Source organism: Triticum urartu, chromosome 3 (genome assembly GCF_003073215.2).
Source record: "Triticum urartu cultivar G1812 chromosome 3, Tu2.1, whole genome shotgun sequence".
Taxonomy (NCBI): Eukaryota; Viridiplantae; Streptophyta; class Magnoliopsida; order Poales; family Poaceae; genus Triticum; species Triticum urartu.
Genome location: NC_053024.1, coordinates 247,390,191 through 247,411,786, shown reverse-complemented (window position 1 = coordinate 247,411,786; position 21,596 = coordinate 247,390,191). Strand labels below are relative to the sequence as shown.

Here is a 21,596-nt window from a genome sequence, read left to right as displayed (position 1 = left end):
GGCTCGGAATCCCGGTTATAAGACATTTCGACAGGTAAAACAAGACCAGCAAGAACGCCCGATGTGCCGACATCCTGATAGGAGCTGCATATATCTCGTTCTCAGGGCAACACCGGATGAGCGCTCCGTACAACTAAAACCAGCCCTCAAGTTTCCCCGAGGTGGCGCTGCAAAGGACTCTAGTTCGTACCAACACTTAGACAAGCACTGGCCTTGGGGGGGGGGGGTAAAATAAAGATGACCCTCGGGATGCGCGACTCCTAGGGGAAAAAGGCTAGGTGGCGACTAGTAAAACCAAGGTTGGCCCTTGCTAGAGGAGTTCTATTCAAGGTGAACTGTCAAGGGGTTTCCATTATAAGCCAACCGCGTAAGGAACGCAAAATCCGGGAACATAACACCGATATGACGGAAACTAGGGCGGCAAGAGTGGAACAAAACACCAGGCATAAGGCCGAGCCTTCCACCCTTTACCAAGTATATAGATGCATTAATTTAAATAAGAGATATTGTGATATCCCAACAAGTAAACATGTTCCAATAAGGAACAACATCTCCATGTTCCAACAAGGAACAAAACTTCGATCTTCACCTGCAACTAACAACGCTATAAGAGGGGCTGAGCAAAGCGGTAACATAGCCAAACAACGGTTTGCTAGGACAAGGTGGGTTAGAGGCTTGCTTCAACAATATGGGAGGCATGACAAGCAAGTGATAGGTATCGCAGCATAGGCATAGCAAAAGAGCGAGCATCTAGCAAGCAAAGATAGAAGGATTTCGAGGGTATGATCATCTTGCCTGAAATCCCGCAAGGAAGAAGAACGAGTCCATGAAGAAGATATGCGGACGTAGTCGAACAGATCCTCACACACACGACGTTATCGGAACTAACCCGAACAAGCAACACCGGAAAGAAGCAAACAACATAATAAACAACCATCACATGAACATGGCATGATGCACAACGAAGTATGATGCATGTCCGGTTTAAAGAGGCATGGCATGTCAAAGTGCACAAACAATCCTACAAATTAAGTGGAGCTCATTATGCAACGGAGTTGCATATTGAAGAAAACACCACATGACGTATTTAGTTCTCTCACGTTTATGTACCCAACAATATTAAATGTTGTTAGCATGGCAAGAGGTGAAGCATGATGAAACTATCTAATCTAGGCAAGTTTAAATGAGGCCGGAAGCAACGAACAACAATTCCGGTAAATCCTCATGTGCATTTAGCAATTTAAAGCAAACAACAATTTTAACCATTTAAATGTTATAAACATGATGCGGATGACATGTGCAAGTTTATGCCATTTTTATTAAAAGTTGACAAGAGCATTATGAAGCATTTGTCACCGTGGTGGAAAGGAAAGGGGTGCCACGACGACGAATACGAAAATGATGCCACTGCAACATATCGGTTATCCGGTAGCCCACGAGGATACCGGTGCAAAAGGAAGTGATGGGGGCGTGCAAAAGATGGTGGGGTGATCCCGGTAACCAAGTTCCCACGGGTCGACGGTGGTGCCAAGCGAGGGAAACAACTAACGTTCACGGGAAGATACAACAACCAACATGCATCTCATACAACTCATGCATACGGTCCACGAGTGCTCGTCTCGAGGTAATACCTTCGAAGCGTGCCTTTTCGGAACGGATCAAGTTCGATGCGGTGTAGGGGAAGTAGACGTTCTCGGGACGTTCGTAGTGGAAGTAGTCGTTCTCGCATGCTCTAGGATCGACGGTAGAGGTTCTCGCAATCTCGACGGTGGTAGTGGTACATGTTTTCCTGCAGATGTTCAGGGTCACGGCGAGGAACTTGATGCATCGTTGAACTAGGCGTCCGAGGAATCCCGCGTAGTCATACACGAGTCATAGTCGAACATGACGGTTCCGTTACACGGTTCTTCGGAGACGGTAGTTGTTCTCGGTTCGTAGACGAACTTGACGGATCCGAGGGCTCCGGCCATCGGGGTACTTGACGCAACGCCGAGTAGTCATACGTTTTGAAGAGGAACTTGGCGTCCGAAGGTGTACTTGGCGAACAACGGTCATCGTGGAAGTAGTGGTACTTAGGCGTTTCGGTCAGCACTCGTTCGGGCATCCTTGGTCTTGCTGGTGGTGTGGGTCTCCTTGGGTCAAACAAGATGTGCAAGGCCAGATTGGCGACAGAGACTTGAAGCACGGTTCCTGCAGCGCTGGTAACGGCGAAGACGAGCGGATCCTGGTCGGCCGGCGTCGGATCCAGGCAAACGGCGGCGCGAACGGAGCCCAGGGGCGGAGGAGCTTGAGCGCGGGATGGCGGCCTGGTGGCGTTGGCGCTCCTGCAGCAGTTCACGTGAAGGAAGAGCGACAGAGAGGCATGGGCGAGGAGGTGGACGCTGGCAGCGACGAAGGAGCAGCGGCGCTGGTGCCGAGCCATGCGGCGGGGAGGCGAGGAGGTGAAGAGGGATCGAGAGGGAGAGGCTGCGGGAGGAAGATGGGATAGAGGGAGATGGTGGTTCGGGCGCTGCGGGAGAGAGAGGGTGAGATCGAGAGGAGGGAGTGGCGGCACAAGGGAGGAGAGCAGGGTGTGGGCTAGGTTAGAGGGTTAGGTGGGTTGGGGGAGTGGGCCTTGGAGCCGGCTTGGTTTAGGTGCAGCTGGGCTTAAATGGCCTGCTGGGCTCCCTTCTCTCCCTCTCTTCATTTCTAAAAACAGAAAAAAAAAACAAAGAAGGAAAAAGGAGAAGAAAGGAGGTATTGGGGAAGAAGTAGGACACGCGTATAAATTTCCGGACCCACAAAACTGAGATGGAACCAAGAAGATAGAAGTTGGCGCGAATGCAAGATTTAAATTCAAACTCATTTGAATATCATTCAAATGGGTTTGAATTGGGGCTAGGTTTTAGAAGTGCTCAAAAAATGTTGAGATTAAAGAAAAGAGCCTCGATAAATGGGAAAAGAATTTGGCAAAGTTAGAGAGTCCAAACTTGAGGCAGGAAAGGAAGGGATTTAATATGCCCGTGTGTTGCGGTAAATTCCAAACTAATGGAATATTTTATATAGCTCCCTAAATATTGGGAGGGTATGTTTTAAAGAGAAAACACCATGTGAGTTCCCTCGATTTAAATAGATCAACGATCTATGCAATTTATTTAGTTGAGATGCAAAAGATTTATGACATGATGCAATGCACATGATGCAAAGATGAATGCAACAAACCAACAACTCACATGGCGAAAACCCGGAAACTCTGGAAGGCATCTGAAGCTCCAGCCTTGGGGCGTCACAACACTCCACTACTACGAGAGGATCTCGACCCGAGATCTAGAATGGCACCGGAGGGAAAGCGGAAGAGGAAGAGAAGAGGTAAAACTAAGTTGCTTCTTTGACCAATGAGTGAAACCAAGGAACCTTGAGAGGTTGAACAAATTGAAAGAAAGAATGCAACAAAGGATAACAAAGTTGAAAGCACCCCGGTAGAAGAGATGCAAGACTTGATAAGGTGCAAAGAACTTGAACAGAGTACACAACACTCCGGTTAAATGGATAAGCAACGGAAAGAACACGACCCTCACCATTTCGAGATGATGATTGAAAATAGCAACATCACAAAGCCTCCTGGACAAAAAATAGAAGATAGATCGTCGGAACAAAAGAACGGAGAAGAAGAACAACAACTTCTACCTTTGAAAAGCATCTTTAGGAGTAGGGTCGAACGGAATTGTTGGAAAACCAACAACTAAAAGAGTAAGCTTGTTGTGGGCTTATAAACAACATCTCGAAATTATGAGGTGAAATTCCGCCACTAACGGGAGACAAAAGATTTGCTTGATACGAACAAGGAGACGAGAAGCTTATTTCACCGGAAGGATAAATGAAGAACTTGGGTCATTTATAAAGACCATAATTAGCAACAATCCTTAGGGAAAAGCTTTAGGTGAAAAAATAAGCCAAGATAATTCCAATGAAGAGATTGATGGATTTAAGATACCTCATTCTTGACAACATGTGAATCATGAAACATGAACTCAAGTTATGAAGAGTGCCATAGCACTACCTAAAATGATACGGTAAGAAGAATTGCACTACGGATTGCAAGATGAAGAATACTTGAGCTCCTTAGAAAAGAATCTCGATGAAAACTTCGAGAAGGAAATAAATCCTTTATGAACCATCATGTAGAACCTCCATGAAGAACTCCGGTAAACAAAATGATGATCAAACGACAAGAAGGATGAAAAGAATAAGATTGAAGCCTTGCAATGATTAGATGAAGCTTTGCAACGAGATAAAGTGAAAGCTTGGAACTCCTGGAATGAAAGATAAAGCATCTCGAACCGAGAATTTGATGAGCCTCCAGAATAAAGAATTGATCATTTGGGTGAATCCAGAATAAGAATTATGTTATGCTCATCCTTCACCAATTTAGATTGATGACAAGCAATGGATTTGGCCTACTACTTATTCTCGTAGAAAGGATTAAGATAGATATAGCGAAAACTTGAGACGGTCTTCAACAAGCCATTGGTAGGATTTGAAAAAACAACGAATGAGTTGATATGATAACGATGGAATAGAATCTTGAGCAAACCACCGTAAGAATTAAAATGGCCGAGGAAAAGATAAGGACAACACCAGGAAGAATTAGCAAATGAACGAAGAAGCTTGAGAGAATTTAGATACATGAGAACGAAGCGATCACAAGCTAATAAGAGAATAATTGAATGATGCACCGGTAAGATTTGGAGAATGATAGCTGAAAGCTGAGAATGAATAAATCTTCTGAAATGATGGGCTTCGGCGAATCAAACTGAAAATACTCTGAATTACTCCGGATGGGTGAAAAGAATTCTCACAATCGAAAACAATTATGAGAGGAAGGCATCAAGCTAGAATCATGAATCTTGAAGAGAATGGAGCAAGATTAAAGAGAAACTCTTCTTCGGTCTTCAATATGTGAGAATGACGAGGAGAAACACCACCAAGAATTGTTGAGATACTCCGGGAGAATCAAAACGAAGAGGTTGAGCCAACGATGAAAAGAATTTAACCGATCTTGGAGAAAGGCATTTGTCTGATGATAAATCATTCTTACGTCAAACTTTGAGATGAATATGAGAATAACTCCGGAAATTAGAAGAGTCAGGTAAGATCCTGGGGAAAAGACCTGTGGGTTAGGGCCCACTCAAAAATACACCGTAGAACAATTACTTGAAAAGAGAGATTGCACCAGTTGAATTAAATGGCTTGAATGAGATAACATCCTCGAAAGAGCTGGAACGAAAGCAGAGTGGAAACACGAATCTTCGAGATATCTTGAGCACTCCGGAACAAATGGATAGCGAGAGGTGAATGAATATGAGGTGCACCGGTATGAGAAGGCATTGAAATGAGGAAAGGGTAAGATCAACAAAGCATGACTTGAAACCACCGGAGAAGATAAAAGAAACGAAGAATGATGAACTAGAAGCTCCGTTAGTATCTTCATGAGAATCACCAGATAAGAACATTGAAGGAAAAGAATGGAGAGGCTTCACATCAATAAGATGGATACTCAATTAAGAAATCTGAGTCCTTGAAGAAAAACAAGGGAGGGAGGGCGGGAAAAAAACAAAGGCAACTTGGAGATGGATGAAACAAACAACATTGAGAAGAACTGATAATTGATCTTGCGAATGTTGAAGTGATCGGATCCACTTGAAGAGAGACACACCGGTAGAACAAGATTGGCATAACAATCTCAATTATCGAGAAGGATTAGTATTCACAACGGAGTATGAGAACACCATTTGGGGAAGGTATGGAATCAACACTTGACATTGAAGCAACTTGAATACCACAACTCCAAACAAAAACAAAGGACTGGCTTACAGAATAAGCCGGAACAAACATATGAGAGAGATTTCGTCCGAAGTTTTCGTGGTGGGGCCTACACGGGCTCGATCGTATAGCACCATCATGTACAAGGCAGTGCACATGACATACGAAGCATCCCCGAGTCGGCATAGCCAAGGACTCTTTAAGACACAACGAGACCATTGTAAAATCAACCGTGAATAGGCGGACCACTAGACGTCGAACCCCAATTTCATATCATACATCTGTCAGAAAGATATCCTAAGAGCTACTTGAATTCCCACTTATAAACTCACGAAACTTTCCGGTTATGCAATCAGGTGTTGGGGATACAGGGGAAGCATAATATCTCACCCAAAACTAGCAAATCCTACATCCAGCCGTATCCATCTTTCAACACATAACCAAGAAACCTTCGGAAATCGTTTACCTCAACCTTCGAAAAGCATCCGTTATACGAGTTATGGCAATACTCCCGAACTCCCGCCCCAGTACTGGGTGGCGTCGAGGTTATCTCACCAACAACTGCATAAAAGAGATTTTCGATGTCGGCGAAACTAAACTTAGGTATTCCCGAACTTCAACGATAAAATTGTGACGACAACACCTCGGAGCTCAACTCCTCGGGACACTGCCACAACCCCTAAATGACAGGAGGCACCAAGAACAATGTTCTCGTCAAAAATCGATCAGAACGATTCCAAGATACCCGCGTGATCCTAATTTTTTTTAGTGAAATTTGAGAAGAGAAGGGACAAAACTCTACGTCAGGATGCCTTACCAGAGCGACGAAGGGACTGGGGAGTAAAAAGAATTCCTAAACTCTCCGATATATAATTCCTAAATGACTCAAAACATTTTTCTAGACTCAACTCGTCAGCTAATTCGATCAAGCAGGGGGGCTCCTAAGGTCGGGGAAGGCTCTGATACCAACTTGTAATGCCCTCGATGCGGCTATATCTCCCACGTGTCGAAGCACGACTTAGAGGCATAACCGCATTGAAAGCAATGTCGCAAGTGAGGTAATCTTCACAAACAACCCATGTAATACAATAAGGGAAAAGATACATAGTTGGCTTACAATTGCCACTTCACACAAATACATGAATAAAGCATTACAACATCCAAATACAATCAAGGTCCGACTACGGAACCAAAATAAAAGAAGAACCCCAAACAAGGTCCCCGATCGACCCCAACTGGGCTCCACTACTGAACAACTAGAACGAAACAACACAAAGGACAAGATCTTCATCGAGCTCCTCCGTGAGCTTGGTTGCGTCATCTGCACGGTTCAACGGCACAAGCAAGCTGGTTTTGGAAGTATCTGTGAGTCACGGGGACTCAGTAATCTCGCACCCTCGCCATCAAGACTATTTAAGCTTATAGGTAAGGCAAAGGTATGATGTGGAGCTGCAGCAAGCGACTAGCATATATGGTGGCTAACTTACGCAAATGAGAGCGAGAAGAGAAGGCAAGGCACGGTCGATAAAACTATGATCAAGAAGTGATCCTAGAACAACCTACGTCAAACATAACTCCAACACCGTGTTCACTTCCCGGACTTCACCGAGAAGAGACCATCATGGTTACACACGCGGTTGGTGCATTTTAATTAAGATCAACTTCAGGTTTTTTCAACTGTGGGAGTCGACTTGCCGATCGATTGACGTGCCGCAAGACGTCGTCGCCTTAGCCTCGCATTTACCAACTTACGAGGGTGTCTGAGCACGCCGGCACGCGCGCTCAACCTTGACCGAGGGGCTGTTTTCTGCGAGCACCGAGCGCACGAACCTGAGTTGCATGCGGGATATTGCGATTATGAAAGATGAAAGCTTTTGATCATGCGTGGCGGTTCTGTGCGGTTTGGTCTGGTCCGTTGAGAGCACAAAACGCCGTACGCGAAGTATCGTGCCTCGTTTTGAGCGCCGCCAGTGCACCGAACCTTTCATCGTAAATATTATCTCCTCGCGAGTCTGATATATCGTATCTGCAGCGCCTTACGCGCGGCTGTATCGTATTAGGCAGGAAAAGAGAGGGGAGGGAGGGTTAGTTTCGTGGCCTACTTTGTTGTCGTGAGCATTGGAGGTTCTCGAAGATAGGTGTCCACGTTAACCACCTAACTCTGGTTCCCCGACTAACGACTCTAATTATAAACCAATATGGTCCCATTACTTAGGATACTGTTTCGGAAAATTGTTACGCATATTGGAGATGGTTGGCTGGATTTGTTCTTTTTCGTGAATTTATTTCGCTTACATGGTGGCACAATTAATAAGGTGAACCGCAGTCACGATAGTGGCTATCGTTTCAGATGCGTTGATACTACGAATTATTTTTCGATATGGTGCCGCATCTCTTATTATTCGTTCCAGGTGTTTTGGCATGACATGTCTCTACTTGGGCAAGTGGTGTGGCAGGCTTTAGAAATCTGTTAGATCACTCCTGTGTAAGCTCCTTTGTTTCATTGTCCAATGCTCACTAGCCATCAACTGTTCGCCTTCATGTGTGTTCTATGTCCAACTGCTTACTCCTCTCTCACAAGCTAGGCCTTCTTCATTGGATAAGGGCAAAGAAATGTAATCCCAAATTTAGGCAGCTCCTTGAAATCTCTTTATTGAAAGCTATTAGTCCATCTAAACTGAAGGAGAAACGAAATGTTAGGCCCTTCCTGACCCGGGCCCACGCTTGCTAAGGTTTAATTGCGCATGTGAGGCTAATCAAGAAAAGTGGAGCTGGCTGGGTAAGAATTGGTACGCTCGGTGTCGTGTTATATCTGCAGTAGGGGCTGTGTGAGATTGGTAACATGGCTATTGATGCTTTGAGTTCATCACTGTCGTCCTCACTTTGGCAATGAGTCTGTCTCGATCTGAGCATAAATAATAACTAAGATGGGTGCCCTGAATTGTGAGAGCTGATTCTTCCTCACCGCGCAACTAAGCTTTTCAATCCCTGCTCAACTGTCTAACGAGTGGGAGTACCCCACACAATCTATCACGGATGTCTCAGGTTTTATGCTTGTTGCATTCCTCTTCTCATTTTTCTTTCGCGCTTTAAAGGTTAATTTCTTTTGATGACGTGCTTCGGAATTAGATTTGGGATATTGCGCAGATAGCGAAATCTATCTTACGCAATATGTAACCAAACAAGATCTCCAGGTGCAAACATAACATGTTTTCTACCCTTATCTCCAGCAAGTTTATATTTAGCATTCATACGCTCAATGTTTTCCTTAGTTAACTCATGCATTTTTAAAAATCAACTCAGCACGTTCTTTAGCATCAAAATTAACCTTCTCCGAAGATGGAAGAGGCAACAAATCAATAGGTGCACGAGGTAGGAAACCATACACAATTTCAAAAGGGCACATCTTAGTAGCAGAATGCAATGAACGATTATAAGCAAATTCAATATGAGGCAAGCATTCTTCCCACATTTTCTTGTTATTCTTCAAAACAGCCCTAAGCATAGTAGACAATGTTCTATTGACTACTTCAGTTTGTCCATCAGTTTGGGGGTGACAAGTAGTACTAAAAAGCAGCTTAGTCCCCAACTTAGCCCATAAACATCTCCAAAAGTGGCTAAGAAATTTAGTATCACGATCTGAAACAATAGTATTTGGCACACCATGTAAGCGAATAATTTCACGAAAGAACAAATCAGCAACATTAACAGCATCATCGCTTTTATGACATGGTATAAAGTGTGCCATTTTCGAGAACCTATCCACGACAACAAATATGCTATCCCTCCCCTTCTTTGTTCGAGGTAAACCTAAAACAAAGTCCATAGATATATCCTCCCAAGGAACACTAGGTACAGGCAAAGGCATATATAAACCATGAGGATTGAGTCGTGACTTAGCTCTTTGACATGTAGTGCAGCGAGCAACAAAACGCTCAACATCCCGTCTCATCTTTGGCCAAAAGAAATGTGTAGCAAGTATATCCTCCGTCTTCTTGACGCCAAAGTGTCCCATTAATCCTCCTCCATGCGCCTCCTGCAACAACAAAAGACGAACGGAGCTAGCTGGAATGCATAGCTTGTTAGCACGAAACACAAATCCATCGTTAAGAACGAACTTGTTCCAAGTTCTCCCTTCCTTACAATTCTGCAATACATCTTTAAATTCAGCATCATGAACATATTGATCTTTGATGGTCTCCAAACCAAATATTTTAAAGTCAAGTTGTGAAAGCATAGTATAACGACGAGACAAGGCATCAGCAATAACATTTTCTTTACCCTTCTTGTGTTTAATGACATAAGGGAAAGTCTCAATGAATTCAACCCATTTAGCATGTCTACGGTTCAGTTTTGCTTGACTTTTAATGTGTTTCAAAGATTCATGATCAGAATGTATAACAAATTCCTTGGGCCATAAATAATGTTGCCATGTTTCTAAGGTCCGAACAAGAGCATATAATTCTTTATCATAAGTAGAATAGTTCAGACTAGGCCCACTCAATTTTTCAGAAAAGTATGCAACAGGTTTTCCATCTTGTAATAACACACCTCCTAATCCAATTCCACTAGCATCACATTCAAGCTCAAAAGTCTTATTGAAATTAGGAAGTTGGAGTAAAGGAGCATGTGTCAACTTATCTTTCAATACCGTGAAGGCTTCTTCCTGTGCGGTACCCCAAACAAAAGGCACATCCTTCTTTGTAAGCTCGTTGAGAGGTGCAGCAATGGTGCTGAAATCTCTCACAAAACGCCTATAGAAACCAGCGAGGCCAAGGAAACTCCTCACTTGTGTGACCGTTTTGGGCTGCGGCCAACTCTCAATAGCTTCAATCTTGGCTTTATCAACTTCAATTCCCTGTGGAGTAACAACATAGCCAAGAAAAGATACTCGGTCAGTGCAAAAGGTGCACTTTCCAAGGTTTCCAAACAAACGTGCATCACGTAGAGCAATAAAAACAGCACGTAAATGTTCCAAATGTTCCTCCAAAGATTTGCATAAATCAATATGTCATCAAAGTAAACTACCACAAATCGTCCAATGAAAGCACGTAAAACTTCGTTCATTAACCTCATGAAAGTACTAGGTGCATTAGTTAACCCAAAAGGCATGACTAACCACTCATATAATCCAAACTTAGTTTTAAATGCTGTTTTCCATTCATCACCCCAATTTCATACGAATTTGATGGTATCCACTACGCAAATCAACTTTGGAGAATATTGTAGAGCCACTCAATTCATCAAGCATATCATCTAGCCTAGGAATAGGATGACGATAACGAATAGTAATATTATTAATGCCTCTACAATCAACGCACATACGCGACGTACCATCCTTTTTCAGCACTAAAATGATAGGAACAACACAAGGACTAAGGGATTTGCGTATATAACCTTTGTCGAGCAGTTCTTGTACTTGACGCATAATCTCCTTCGTCTCCTCTGGATTGGTACGGTATGGTGCACGGTTGGGTAGCGAAGCACCGGGAATTAAGTCAATTTGATGCTCAATCCCTCGAATAGGTGGTAATCCCGGTGGCACGTCTTGTGGAAAGATGTCAGCGAACTCCTGCAAAATGTTAGTGACAGCAGGGGGCAAAGAGGAAGGCACGTCCTCGAATAAAAATAATGCCTCTTTGCACACAAAAGCATAGCAAACAGATTTGCTGAAATCTAGCTCATCAATATCAGATTTGGTGGCAAGTAAACATGCACTTTTCAATTTAATTTCAGAAACAACAGTAGATGGTTTATTATTAGGCTTCATTTGGTGCTCAAATTCTTTTGCCACAATCTGATTTTCACTCTTATTTGTCTCCTGTTTTGCTTTATTAGCTCTATTAATATCATCTTTCAAAATGGAATCAGGAGTCATAGGAAGCAAAGTAATATTTTTATCGTTATGAACAAGAGTATACTGATTGTTTCTACCATGGTGTACAGAATTTTTATCAAATTGCCATGGTCTACCAAGTAATAAGGAACATGCTTGCATAGGTACCACATCACAATCAACATAATCAGCATATGTAGAGATACTAAAATGCACACGAACAGTACGTGTTACCTTAACCTTGCCGCTGTTGTTGAACCATTGGATGTAGTAAGGATGTGGATGTGGTCTTGTGGTGAGAGATAGCTTCTCCACCATCTCCATGCTAGCCAAGTTATTGCAGCTCCCTCCATCTATGATCACGCGAACAGAACGTTCCTTCACAACTCCCTTTGTATGGAACAAATTATGCCTCTGATTTTGCTCAGCTTGTGTAACCTGCACACTCAAAACACGTTGAGCAACTAAACATTCATACCTGTCAGCATCTTCAGGAGCCATGTATTGCGTCTCATGATCAGAATCGTCTCCACCGTGTTCGTCACGTGTAATAAGAGCCAAAGTCTCCTCATCATAGTCACTAGCGGACTCATACCCACCATCCTCAGTAACAATCATCACACGCTTAGATGGGCATTCTCTCGCATAATGACCTCCACCCTTGCAACGTCGACAAATAATATCATGTGTTTGCCCTGTTGATGCCATGGATGAAGAAGAGCTCTTTGCAGGCCCAGAAGGTGTGCTCTTGGCAGATAGTGGTGATTGTGCCTGCTTTATTGTATCACGGTTGGAGGTGGCAGCCGACGGAGGCGCCGGTGTAGCAGAACGTGTGGAAGTAGATGATGCACGTGGTGTCCATGATGAAGGTCGACCTGCAGAAAAGTTAGTCCGCGCCAATGCCTGTCGATCCTGCACTTCACGTTCAGCTTTACAAGCAAGATGGAATAAACGAGTGATATTAGTATACTCCTTATACTCTAGAATCGTCTGAATCTCTCTATTTAATCCACCCATAAAACGTGCAAGCATAGCTTCATTCTCCTCAACAATACCACATCTAATCATGCCAGTTTGTAATTCCTGATAATATTCTTCTACAGAATTTTTTCCCTGTCTTAAGCGCTGCAATTTTTGAAGTAATTCACGTTGATAATATGGTGGAACCCAACGAGTATGCATAGCAGTTTTCAAAGCAGCCCAAGTAGCCGGAATAGGATATAATCTACAATGCTCAGACCACCAAACACATGCAAAACTAGTGAAAGCACAAACAGCAGCAGGAACACGTCTCTCCTCGGGATATTGTAAACATGTAAATCATTGTTCAGTTTCTAACTCCCAAGTAAGATATATATCAGGAACATATCTACCCTCAAATGGTGGAATATTCAATTTTAGTTTAGGGAGATGGTCATGATCTCGTACCTGAGGGTGAGCCCTACCATTGCCATTATTTGCATGTGGACGACCTGGTGGTTGCTGTGCTGTTGGTGGCACGTAGTTCTGATTTTGATCAACCTCATCCTCATAATCTCCCACATAAGCATCCTCCTCCACGTCAGCAGTAGGAGCCACAGAAGTATCAACAGCAGCACCAGCAGTTTGGCCCGACTGAAGAGGGACACGGCTCGCTCGGCGAAGGGCTGTTTCCCGACGTGGAGGTAGTCGGTGTTGTTGCTGTTGTTGCAGAGGTGCGGCAGGAGCAGCCGGTGGTGGTGGTGGAAAACGCGATAGCAATTCAGCAAACTTGTTATCGAGCTTTGTTTCAAACGTCTTCTCCATGCCATCTATCTTCTCCATGGCCTCTTCAAATCTGTTTATCACATCTTGCACCTGTCCATTCATCATTTGCTGAAACGTATCATGAAGCTCCTTGTTCGTCAAGTTCTCCCAGTCAGTCTCGTCGGCTTGTGATCCTGGCATGGTTAGCAGCAATAGAAACACACAAGAATATGATCCTACAGACTACTAACAAGTGGTGGTGGTGGTGGCGGGTGTCACAAATCCGTCAAGCAAATCTCAAATTCTTACCAGTTCTTACCCAGCAGCAGGCGGTGATCGGCAACCGTTGTAGTCAAAAACTCTCAAAAGCTTGGATAGAGCGATTGCCAGGGAGAGTCAAACGCACGACGTAGATGTATGTGGAGCTGGGAAGGGTTATAGTATGGTAGCAAAAAGGGTCAGCAATAATCAATTCAGAGATGCAAAGTTGAATAAACGCTCAACGACGGTACTGTGCTGGTCCTAGGCTAGACCGTGCTAGAGACGCGAGCCTAGAACACTAACAAAATCACGGCGCTACACGTAAATAAGGGAAAAGCACACTCTGGAACTCTCTCTTTTTTTTCGCTCTCTTTTTTTTTGCGCTCCTTTTTTTTGCGCTCCTCTTTTTTTTGCGCTCCTCTTTTTTTTTGCGAAAAATCACTATAATGGCGAGTGTCTCAAAACTCTTCCCTCGTCAAACTGATAGGATGGGCATGAATTTTTTTTTTCACTTTTTTTTTCAGAAATCAGGGGAGCGACGACGAAAAAGTGCGACAAAAAATCACTATGATGGCACGTGGCTCAAAAGACTCAGAAAAGTCTAAAAATAGGGTAGGGAAAAAAATTGCCCGTGAAAATTTTGGCCTAAAAACTGCCCGGGGGTCTCCAGACTCTTTTTTCGAGACCTACGCAGGCAAGGAAACACGAATCGGAATTTAGATTGATCTCAAGAACAAACCTAATATGAGAAGAACTCGGATTGGTGGTGGATATATGGTTGTGGTATATGGCAGCGGTGGTGGTATATGGTAGCGGTGGTGGTATATGGATACAGATTGGTGGTGGTATATGGATACGGATTGGTGGTGGTATATGGATATGGATTTAGAGCGGTGGCGGATAAGCAAAAGTGGTAGATGGGCGATGATGATGGTGCGGCGGCGGCGTGACAACTTATGACCAGAACTCGAAACTCTAAAAGACTAGACTCTAAGACCAGCAACTTGACACGACGATGCAACCGCAAATTCAACAAAGCAAAAACCCTAAAAAGATTATGCAAAGGCTCAGATTGGTTCGGATATGATGAACTAACCCTAATTTTTTTTGTGTGGCTTTTTCGTGGACTGTAGGTATGAAGAACAGACTCGATCTAATCTACGAAAAACTGTAAAATCTCACCGAGCAACCTGGAAATCTGATACCACTTGATAGAGGCTAAGGTGTCCCGATGTTTTGATGAGATGGTGGCTATCGTTTTCTGTGGGAGTCGACCTTGACGATCCGACTACGAACGTGCGAGACGTCGCGCCTTAGCAATCGCTAAACCAACTTCCGAAGGTTATTGACCACGCCGGAGCACGATCAACCTGACCACGAGGGTCTGTTTCCTGCGAGCAAACGAAGAACAAGCAAGAAACTAAGATTGCAATCGGGATATTGCGAATATAAGATGAAAGCTTTATTGATCAAGGTGGGGTTCTGTGACGTCTTGGTCTGGTCGTTGGACACAAACGAAGTACGCGAAGTTGCAGCTATGGCGAACTTTTAATCTAAACAAAACCCAAAGTCTAAACGACGCCCTAAGGGCTGTATATATGGAGGAAGAGGGGCGAATTTCGTGGCCCTTGAGGGTGGGGTCCGAAACCAACCCTAACTCTTGTTTCCCCACACATACGGACTCTAAAAATAGCCTATACTTAAGTATTTCGAAATTACATGGGCCTGGCCCATTATTAAGGTGACGCAGCACCTAGAATAGCCTATGGACGAATATTATGAAGTGGCATCTTGTATATTTCGTCCAAGGCTTCATGCACTCCTTATGGCGGCTTCAAAGTCCTGAAATCATCACTTGTAACTCCGTTCTTGATCCCCTTGCGCATGCCATCAACTCCATGCGTGTTCTTGCTCCAATGTTCACCCTTCTCCAAGCTAGGCCCTTCATTTGTAAGCAAAACAAATGTATCCAATTTAGGCAGCATCATAATCTCATGAACATTAGAATCATTACCAAGAAACGAAAGTACCTGGTAATTTAATTGGCGTGCGCGAGCTCTAGTAATTGGTCCAGTATATGTAACAGTAGGGGTTGTGGGTGTAATAATGGTATTGATGTCCTCATCACTTTTAGAAGGACTATGTGCATCTATATTATTTCTCTGAGAATCTTGCTCAATTATCTTATGGTGGCCTTCAAGATATAGAGGTTCCTGAGTCATTCTACCAGTTCTAGTAGCCACTCTAACATCATAATCATTATTCTTACTATTCAATTCATTGAGCAAATCATTTTGAGCCTTAAGTACTTGTTCTACTTGAGTGGTAACCATAGAAGCATGTTTACTAATAAGTTTAAGTTCACCTTTGACATTAGCCATATAATCACCTAAGTGTTCAAGCATATTTGAATTGTATTTCAATTGTCTACCAAAATAAGGATTGAAGTCTTCTTGCTTAACCATAAATTTATCAAACTCATCTAAGCATGGGCTAGCAAACTTAGTAAGAGGGATTTCAGCTTTATCATATCTATAGAGAGAATTTACCTTAACTAACTGTGTCGGGTTATCAAGACCATGTATTTCTTCAATAGGTAATGGATTAAGATCATATGTTTCTTCAACATGCGGTAAATTAAGACCGTGTATTTCTTCAATAGGAGGTAAATTCTTAACATCTTCAGCTTTAATACCTTTTTTCTTTCATAGATTTCTTTGCCTCTTGCATATCTTCAGGACTGAGAAATAGAACACCTCTTTTCTTCGGAGTTGGTTTAGGAATAGGCTCAGGAATTGGCTCAGGAGCTGGCTCAGGAAGTGTCCAATTATTTTCATTTGTCAACGTATTATTCAATAGAATTTCAGCTTCATCTAGTGTTCTTTCCCTGAAAACAGAACCAGCACAACTATCCAGGTAATCTCTGGAAGCATCGGTTAGTCCATTATAAAAGATATCAAGTATTTGATTTTTCTTAACAAGATGATCAGGCAAAGCATTAAGTAACTTGAGAAGCCTCCCCCAAGCTTGTGGGAGACTCTCTTCTTCAATTTGCACAAAATTATATATATCCCTCAAAGCAGCTTGTTTCTTATGAGCAGGGAAATATTTAGCAGACAAGTAATAAATCATATCCTGGGGACTACGCACACAACCAGGATCAAGATAATTAAACCATACCTTAGCATCACCCTTTAATGAGAACAGGAATAATTTATGGATATAAAAGTAACGAGTTCTCTCATCATTAGTGAACAGGGTAGCTATATCATTTAATTTAGTAAGATGTGCCAGAATAGTTTCAGATTCATAGGCATGAGAAGGATCAGATTCAACCTAAGTAATTATATCAGGATCAACAGAGAATTCATAATCCTTATCAGTAACACAGATAGGTGAAGTAGCAAAAGCAGGGTCAGGTTTCATTCTAGCATTAAGAGATTGCTGCTTCCATTTAGCTAATAACCTCTTGAGGTCGTATCTATCTTTGCAAGCTAAAATAGCTAAAGGAGCTTCCTTTTCAAAAACATAATCCTCGGGAATAACAGGCGATTCATATTTATTAGGGGGAGAGTCTTCATCATCACTTTCATCAATATTATCGGTTTCAATATTTTCATTCTCTCTAACCCTAGCAAGTTGTTCATCAAGAAATTCACCAAGTGGCACAGTAGCATCAAGCATAGAAGTAGTTTCATCATAAGTATCATGCATAGCAGAAGTGGCATCATTAATAACATGCGACATGTCAGAACGAATAGCAGAAGCAGGTTTAGGTGTCGCAAGCTTACTTAAAATAGAAGGTGAATCAAGTGCAGAGCTAGATGGCAGTTCCTTACCTCCCATCGTAGTTGAGGGATAAATCTTGGTTTTTGCATCTCTCAAGTTCTTCATAATGAAAAGCAGATATAAATCCCAAGTGACTCAAAGAATAGAGCTATGCTCCCCGGCAACGGCACTAGAAAATAGTCTTGATAACCCACAAGTATAGGGGATCGCAACTGTTTTCGAGGGTAGAGTATTCAACCCAAATTTATTGATTCGACACAAGGGGAGCCAAAGAATATTCTAAAGTATTAGCAGCTGAGCTGTCAATTCAACCACACCTGGAAACTTAATATCTGAAGCAAAGTGTTTAGTAGCAAAGTAATATGATAGTAGTGGTAGCGGTAGCAAAAGGTAATTATAGCAAAAGTAATGTTTTATGTATTTTGTAGTGATGATAGCAATAGCAACGGAAAAGTAAATAAGCGAAGAACAATATATGGAAAGCTCGTAGGCAATGGATCGGTGATAGAGAATTATGCCGGATGCGGTTCATCATGTAACAGTCATAACCAAGGGTGGCATAGAACTAGCTCCAATTCATCAATGTAATGTAGGCATGTATTCCGAATATAGTCATACGTGCTTATGGAAAAGAACTTGCATGACATCTTTTGTCCTACCCTCCTATGGCAGTGGGGTACTAGCGGAAACTGAGGGATATTAAGGCCTCCTTTTAATAGAGTACCGGACAAAAGCATTAACACATAGTGAATACATGAACTACTCAAACTACGGTCATCACCGGTAAGTATCCCGATTATTGTCACTTCGGGGTTAACGGATCATAACACATAATAGGTGACTATTTACTGGCAAGATAGGATCAAGAACTCTCATATATTGAAGAAAACATAATAGGTTCAGATCTGAAATCATGGCACTCGGGCCCTAGTGACAAGCATTAAAAATAGCAAAGTCATAGCAACATCAATCTCAGAACATAGTAGATACTAGGGATCAAACCCTAGCAAAACTAACTCGATTACATGATAAATCTCATCCAACCCATCGCCGTCCAGCAAGCCTACGATGGAATTACTCACGCACAGCGACGAGCATCATGAAATTGGTGACGGAGGAAGGTTGATGATGATGATGGCGATGGATTCCCCTCTCCGGAGCCCCGAACGGACTCCAGATCAGCCCTCCCGTGAGGTTTTTGGGCTTGGCGGCGGCTCTGTATCGTAAAACACGATGAATCCCTCTCCCTAACTTTTTCTCCCCAAAAGCAAATATATAGAGTTGGAGTTGAGGTCGGAGGAGCTCCAGGGGGGCCATGAGGTAGGGGGCGCGCCCTGGGGGGCAGACGCGCCCCCACCCTCGTGGCTAGGGTGTGGGCCCCCTGGTCTTCATCTTTTGCAAGGATGTTTTATTATTTCCAAAAAGACGTTCTGTGAAGTTTCATGTCATTCTGAGAACTTTTGTTTCTGCACATAAATAACACCATGGTAATTCTGCTGAAAACAACGTCAGTCCGGGTTAGTTCCATTCAAATCATGCAAGTTAGAGTCCAAAACAAGGGCAAACGTTTTTGGAAAAGTAGATACGACGGAGACGTATCAGGATGCTATGGGCATCCCCAAGCTTAGGCTCTTCTTACTCCTTATTCCTTCATCCATCGTAATATCACCCAAAACTTGAAAACTTCAATCACGCAAAACTAAACAAAATCTTCATGAGATCCGTTAATATAAGAAAGCAAATCACTATTATAAGTACTATTGCAAACCCATTCATATTTTATTTTTGCATTATATCTACTATATTCCAACTTTGATATAGCTTATACCCTCCAATACAAACCATAGATTCATCGAAATAAGCACACAATGCAAAGAAAACAGAATCTATCAAAAACAGAACATTTTGTAGGAATCTAAATATTTAGAATATTTTCGTAACTCCAATAATTCTGAAAGATTATAACAGTTTGTAGGAAACAGAACAGTCAGTGCAATTACTATATTAATCGCCTTTAAGAAGAATCAGTATTTTATCACGCTTCTGTTAAAAATGAAAATAAATTTCGTGAGTGAAAAAATTTATTTTTTTCAGCAAGATCAAATCAACTATCACCCAACATGATCCCAAAGGCTTTGCTTGGCACAAACACTAATTAAAACACAAAAAACACAATCATAATAGTAGCATAATTGTGCAAACACTCAAGAACATAAAGAAAAAGACAAAAATAAATTTTATTCATTGGGTTGCCTCCCAGCAAGCGCTATCGTTTTACGTCCCTAGCTAGGCATTATGCAAAGATCTAAGTATTATCATCTTTAGTTTCCAACTCCTCAATCAAACACGTAGAATTTTTTAATGATTTAGCATACAAATTTTCTATAACAACGTTCCTAGGAACTAGTTTGTCGGTGCACCAAACCCTGGGTCTGTTGCCCAGACTATGCACAGGCACGAGAACAAGATTGAAGCACCAACCCAAGTCAGAGGTTGAAGGACCAAGAGATTTGAAGAACCAACACGCAGTCTAGAGAGACCAAGATCGAGGCAGAAGAGCAAGATATCAGCAAGAGAAGGGCCTCCCTTGCCGAGTAGGCGAGCCCGGCAAGGGGCAAGGCCATCGCGAAAAGCAGGCAACTGAGGCACCCCGGCAAGGTCTGCCGGGGCTCGCGGGGGCAGAACCACCCCAAGAACCACTCAAGCATGACCCACGTCGTCAATCAGTGTGGTGTCAACCCGCAAGATGATTAAGTGGAAACCGTTCGCCACATGGCAGCCATTTCCTATAGAAGAAGCCCATAGATGACACCCGTCCTACGACGTGTCAAGGGAACATGCGCGGAGCTGGCAAGATTGCCCGGCAAGCCTTGCCGGGAGACCAGTGATGTGACACCAAGCGGCGCATTTAATGCACCATGTCAGCCCATAGAGTTAGCTATGATAGCACTGTTCGCTATCATATCAGTGGATAATGACAACTTTGCCATTGTGGCGACCCCTTAATCTATAAAAGGAGGCCCATGGCACTCGTAGGGGGAGGGGGTTGGAAAAGTTGATGAACCCAAGCCACCATACACGCGTAGTCGCTGCGGCCCCTGGGCGAACCCTGCCAGGCAAGTGTACTACGCATCACCACGTTCATTCCACCATCAATCGACCAAAGTAGGAGTAGGGTCTTACGCCTCGCGGCAGCCCGAACCTGGGTAAATAGCTTGTGTGCTCTCTGCCGCGCTGCCGTACGCTGATCTTCCCTTTGTGCAACGTGACGTCCCCCTGCCGAACTAGCAAAGGGCCACCCAGTCCCATAGGTGGCCGCGAATATCCCGCGACATATTTGGCGCGCCAGGTAGGGGGCTCGCTTGAGCGAACCTGAAAGTGTGCAGACCGTGTCATCTTCATCGCCATCTTCATCCTCGACGGCGCCGTTGACCATGGTGCCCAAGAAGAAATCTGGTACTTCGGCCCATCCATCCACCTCGAAGGCTCCACCGCCCGCGGCCTCTAATGCCGCGGTGGACACGATGGCGCGCGAAGACGTGGACGCTGCTGGGGACGTGGTCGAAGCCGGTAGCGCCATTACGACCTCCCCCGTGGCTGACACGGGGGCCGGAGCTACAGGAAGAGAACGACATCAACAACGTCTCGACGGTCAGGCTCTACAAGGTGCGGGTGAGGGGATCACTCCTCTAACCAACGAGTACAGCTGCAGCAACGGCGCTTGGTCCGGGGCGAGCCATCGCCCTCCGGTCGCCCCCACCACGAGAGCGACCGCGGCACATGCGCCTTCTCCCGGACAAGCCAACAAGACTGCTGCGCTCAACATAGCCACTGATCTTCGAGCACCACCGCCGTGTGACCCCGCTGCCACGGTGGTCGTCCTACAGCAGCGTGGGCACGGCCCACCGCCACCCCTGGCACCATCAGGAGCTAGGTGACGGTGCGGTCAACGTCATCGACATCCATGCCAAGCACAGCCACGGAGGCTATAGCGCGAGCTCATCTATTATTAAGGTTCCTGCCAGTAGCCGAGAAGATGGATGAATGGCATGCCACCATCCAAAGCCTGCTCGGTTTTGCCAAAGCTGGGGGCTCCTGACGAGCTTGCCCACCGCAACCTCCCCAAGCGATAGCCACCGCCCGCACTGCTGGCCATACGAAGGGGGCCTTCCCCACGGTTCAG

General features: G+C 43.9%; 1 protein-coding gene across 1 annotated transcript in view; it reads right to left on the bottom strand.

Annotated features, from left to right (window-relative positions):
* Positions 1–20,993, bottom strand: part of LOC125546804 (SH3 domain-containing protein C23A1.17-like) — a 52,429-nt gene extending 31,436 nt beyond the window's left edge. The window contains exon 1 of the mRNA XM_048710930.1: positions 20,802–20,993. Within this exon, the coding sequence (XP_048566887.1) occupies positions 20,802–20,993 (192 nt within the window). The remainder of the gene's footprint in view (positions 1–20,801) is intronic.
* Positions 20,994–21,596: the final 603 nt, after the last annotated feature.